General features: G+C 44.8%; 1 protein-coding gene across 1 annotated transcript; it reads left to right on the top strand.

Annotated features, from left to right (window-relative positions):
* Positions 1-314: 314 nt before the first annotated feature.
* ccka (cholecystokinin a) lies at positions 315-3,405 on the top strand. The gene is given in 3 exon segments (NM_001124345.1): positions 315-399; positions 1,489-1,749; positions 3,108-3,405. Coding segments are annotated over 2 exon segments (399 nt in total). The 5' UTR covers positions 315-399; positions 1,489-1,490; the 3' UTR covers positions 3,248-3,405.
* The last annotated feature ends 1,093 nt before the right edge of the window (positions 3,406-4,498 follow it).

The following is a 4,498-nucleotide window of genomic DNA, read 5'->3' as shown; positions in this document are numbered from 1 at the left end:
CCTAATGAATACGACCTTGTTTTTGGGGGAGGGGGGTGTGGGGAGTGGTTGTTATGATCTTTGACCCTCTCCCCCTCTTGTTCCCTAGTGCGTCAGCATCAGAGGAGAGGAGAGAGGAGCGTGGGGAGTGTAGTGGGTCCAGGGTGGTGCCCTGTCCCTCTCTGAAGGAGGCGGAGAGTGCGTCTATCCCGTTACTGCGTCAGCGATGAGCAAATACACGACAGGATGCAAACGCTCCGCTCCAGGGACCGGCCCTCCCACTCCGGGTATATAAGGGTCAGTCCTGCACCTTCAGGAGAAGTGTCCCGCTGTCTGTTCCAGCTGTACTCCCTCTACTGTACACTCCTCTCCTCTACTGTTATCAGACTGTTGAGCCCAGCCTGTGTGGACTGACTGAAGGTAATTGAACTTTGTGTGGCTATTTCTTTTTCTAATTTTTCTGCTGTGAGGTCGCTGTGGTTATCAGTAAAGAAACTTAATGAACACTTGGAGCATGGGACTAATTCCTTGCACAATGGGTTCTCTACAATTGAAGTACAGGGTTTAAGTTCAGGTCAATAATCCAACTGGGTTCCAGTCAATTATGTGAGGACGTAATTGTTTTTTTCATATGAAATCTGTCTGGAATTAATGTATCGACATTCATTCACTGTAGCTAGTTTGAGAAATGATGGTGTGTCCTGACTCCTGTTTAATATAATATGTATTATTGTGCCTGAATAAACCTTCCTTTGGAATGCTGTCCTTCTATATTTGTTTTAATTCTATACAACCCAGACAGTTCTTGTTTGTTGAATCTACATGAATTATTCACTAGTCCATTGGTGGTATGAAGACATCTTCACCCGGGAGAGTCATTTTCAATGGCTCTTTAAACAGAGAAGAGTCTGTTTTTTCTTATGGTAGAAAAGTAAATTCTCCTGACTGGAAGCTGAAGAAGCCGATAACATGGATCGCTGCCTAATTGCGTTGGTTCTTTCCTCCAGGATTATATTTCAACAGGAAATACTCATCCATCAGTATTACTTCCCTGCAACTTATATGACTGGTCAATTCATATTGGGTGGGAAAGGGCACTTTAATTTTGTTTTAACAAAATGTATTGTTTTGGCTAATTGCCTTCTACCCCTGTGCTGCATAATGCAACAAAAAGGTTTCAGTTGTGTCACAAGAAAAAAAATCATGGTATTCCTTGTAAAACGTATTTTTTTAAAGACTCAAATGTAATACAGATCTATGCAGAGATGTTAATTCATGTTCTCTTTTGATGCTAATCTTTTCTGATGTTCTGTCCATCTCTCTCTCTCCGTGCCCCCTCCCTCTCTCTGTGCCCCCTCCCTCTCTCTCTCTGTGCCCCCTCCCTCTCTCTGTGCCTACTCCCTCTCTCTCTCTGTGCCCCCTCCCTCTCTCTGTGCCCCCTCCCTCTCTCTGTGCCTACTCCCTCTCTCTCTCTGTGCCCCCTCCCTCTCTCTGTGCCCCCTCCGTCAGCAATGAATGCAGGCATCTGTGTATGTGTACTGCTGGCTGCGTTCTCTGGCAGCAGTTTGGGGCGCCCGTCGCACTCGCAGGATGAGGACAAGCCTGAGCCCCCCCAGCTCGACAGCGTTATGTCTCCCCAACACACACGCCACACCCGCTCAGCACCCTCCAGTGGCCAGCTCATCCCCTTCTCCAAACCGGCAGAGGACGAGGCAGAGGACCCCCGCACCAGCCTGCGCGAACTACTGGCAAGATTGATATCCAGGAAAGGTAAGCCATGGCATCTGTTAAATGTTTGTTCAAGTAAAATAGACCAATGTTAAAGGTTTGTTCCTAAATATCATATTCTAGGGTTGTATGTTATCACAATCCTAGTATCCCTCACTCATGAACTAAGTCACCAATTATATTAAGTCATGTATTAAGTCACCGTATTCTCTATGTAGTGCACTACTTTGACCAGGGCACATAGCGCTCTGATCAAAAGTAGTGTACTATTTAGGGAATAGGGTACCATTTGGGACTCAGCACAGTGACCTTGTATGAGTTTTGGATTGGCATCATCTCCACTCTGATAGCTTTCCCATCTCTATAGTTAAAGCACTTTTCCTCTGAGAAGGAAGAGAAGTCTCACAGTACGAGAGACAGCCATGGAGGAGAAAGTTGATAGTGGGAATTATCCAGACAGAGGAGGCCTTCCCTCCAGTGGTTTTCATCACGTAACAGAGAGATGAAGAAATATGAGATTGTTAGAGAAAGAAAGCCTCCCTCCATCCTTCCTCTCTCTCCTCTGCCATCATTCATCTCTCTGGGTGTCACAATCCAGTCATGGCTGTGTCATGCTGCTGTCATCTGGCCCTGCTCAAACTGGACTTGACTTTTATAAACAATCAAATAAATGGCTATATTTTGCCATTTTAAAAGGAACTCTACAAACGTTGTGTAGGTTAGTGCGGTTTGTAGATATCCTTAACTCCTCTGAAGAGGGCCAGAACATCTACACACATAATCATGAATATTTACACACAGAAGTACATGCCAAAGAATGAAACAGTCAGTGTCTCCAGTGGATTCATAATGACGGATGGATTCATAATGTATTTTAAGCATGGTCCTCTATGTAAGTGGATTCATAATCATCCCTGGGATGATGCTGAGCGGATGTTGCTGAATGGTTCCATCAGATAGCTAGCCAACACTGATTTAGTCATTAACAAGTGTCCATTTGTTTTAATCCAATAGGTCTTCCCTGATCCCTGGAACAGAAAATGATTAAGAAACATGTTATGATCCAACATAAAGGAGTGGTGTTACCCTGATCCCAAACAGTCATAAGGACAGGATGCTTTCTAGGAATAATGATATTATGTTCTTTCATCTAATGATACAATCAAATGAATAAGGTTATACCAACAGGAGACTCCAGTGCCTGTTACAGTATAGATGCTATGTGACATCTGTCTCTGTGCCAGACATAGAAATATATTTTATATCCATATGCATTAGAATATAATGTAGTATTTAAAAGGGCAATCTGGGATTCAAACAATGCACAAGCTCCATTTCTTTGGTAAAAAGCTGAAGGATTGTGCTGGAGAAAAGTAACCCCTCAAATTCCCTGGTTCCAGGATCATTGCAGAGGAGCTCGTCCCTGAGCAGCAGAGCCAGCGGTCCGGGTCCCAGCCACAAGATAAAGGACAGAGACTACCTGGGCTGGATGGACTTCGGACGCCGCAGTGCAGAGGAGTACGAGGAGTACTCCTCATAGAAACAGACGCACCACCACTAAATCCATCTCGATTATCAGAAAACAAAAAAATCATTGTCCCCAAAAGCTATATTTATTATGATGTATTTGATGTAAATGTGTTTGTAAAACTGATATGAAGCAATATATATATACAGTACGTATACAGATTTTTGAAGAAAACAAAAAAGTCTGATGCTTTTCTTACATGTACCCTATACACAGTCCGATGTCCTTAAAACACACAGATACCTAACCAGACAGATTTTGTAGTAGAATCAACCAAGTCTGCATAATATAACGTCCTTCTCCATAGTGTTTCCAAACACTAAGGCCTTGGGCTCATTGTATTCCTAAGTGCCATGCAGTCTAGTGTGTTTAGTGGGCTCATGGCTTGCTCTATTTGTCATTTACAAATAATGTTACACAACGGCTCATCTGACTCATATTTGCTCCCCTATTATGCTGGACCACAGTTGCCACACATTGTTCACAGCTCTAGTCATCACTGAGCCACAGAGATGCAGCAACATACAGCAAGATCCTCCTCATAATGCAGAAGGTACAGGGAGGTTAGACCGTCAGAGACTACAGTGGGTGTATTAGCAGCACACAGAATTTAGGTCTGAAAGTGATACCTCCCTGAGCAACTTGTCTTCTTATGGACCCACTGTACCTACAGCAGCCCAGCACATCACTCGGACTGAATGAAAGAGCAAGAGCATTTTTGTTAACGAGCCGTCCTCCAAATCTACTTTTTCAGACACACGGCCTTAGAGTGTGATTGTAGCGGCAATAACAGAGGCAATATCACATCTCAGTCACTAAATAGATAAACCGGAACACAGAGGAGACAAATAGAGCCTGGGTTTTTACATTAGACAAAGCACGCAGCTTAACAAATATTGGATGGAGTACCACTTGGGTGCATTGGAGAGACAATGGCTTGGCTTGGATTGCACTGTTGTGAGCATAAAGCTTGGCTAGCGCTGCACTAATGCTAGCACAGGTGTCCCTCAATGAGCTGATTTAATTATTTGCGACAGGTTTTCGTTGTGGGATGGGAGGCAGGAGGCGGAGGAGGGGAGGCAGAGGGGAGAAGGAGGGGAGGATGAGGGGAAGCAGAGGAGGGGAGAAGCGGAGGGTGAGGAGGGGAAAATGGGAGGGTGAGGAGGGGAAAATGGGAGGGTAAGGAGGGGAGAAGGGGAGGGTTAGGAGGGGAAAATGGGAGGGTGAGGAGGGGAGGATGAGCGGAGGTGGAGAGGAGAATGG

The sequence above is a fragment of the Oncorhynchus mykiss genome, chromosome 3, assembly GCF_057628025.1.
Source record: "Oncorhynchus mykiss isolate SJ-2025 chromosome 3, ASM5762802v1, whole genome shotgun sequence".
NCBI lineage: Eukaryota > Metazoa > Chordata > Actinopteri > Salmoniformes > Salmonidae > Oncorhynchus > Oncorhynchus mykiss.
Note: the sequence above shows the minus strand (reverse complement) of the source record. Positions and strands in the feature narration are given on the sequence as shown.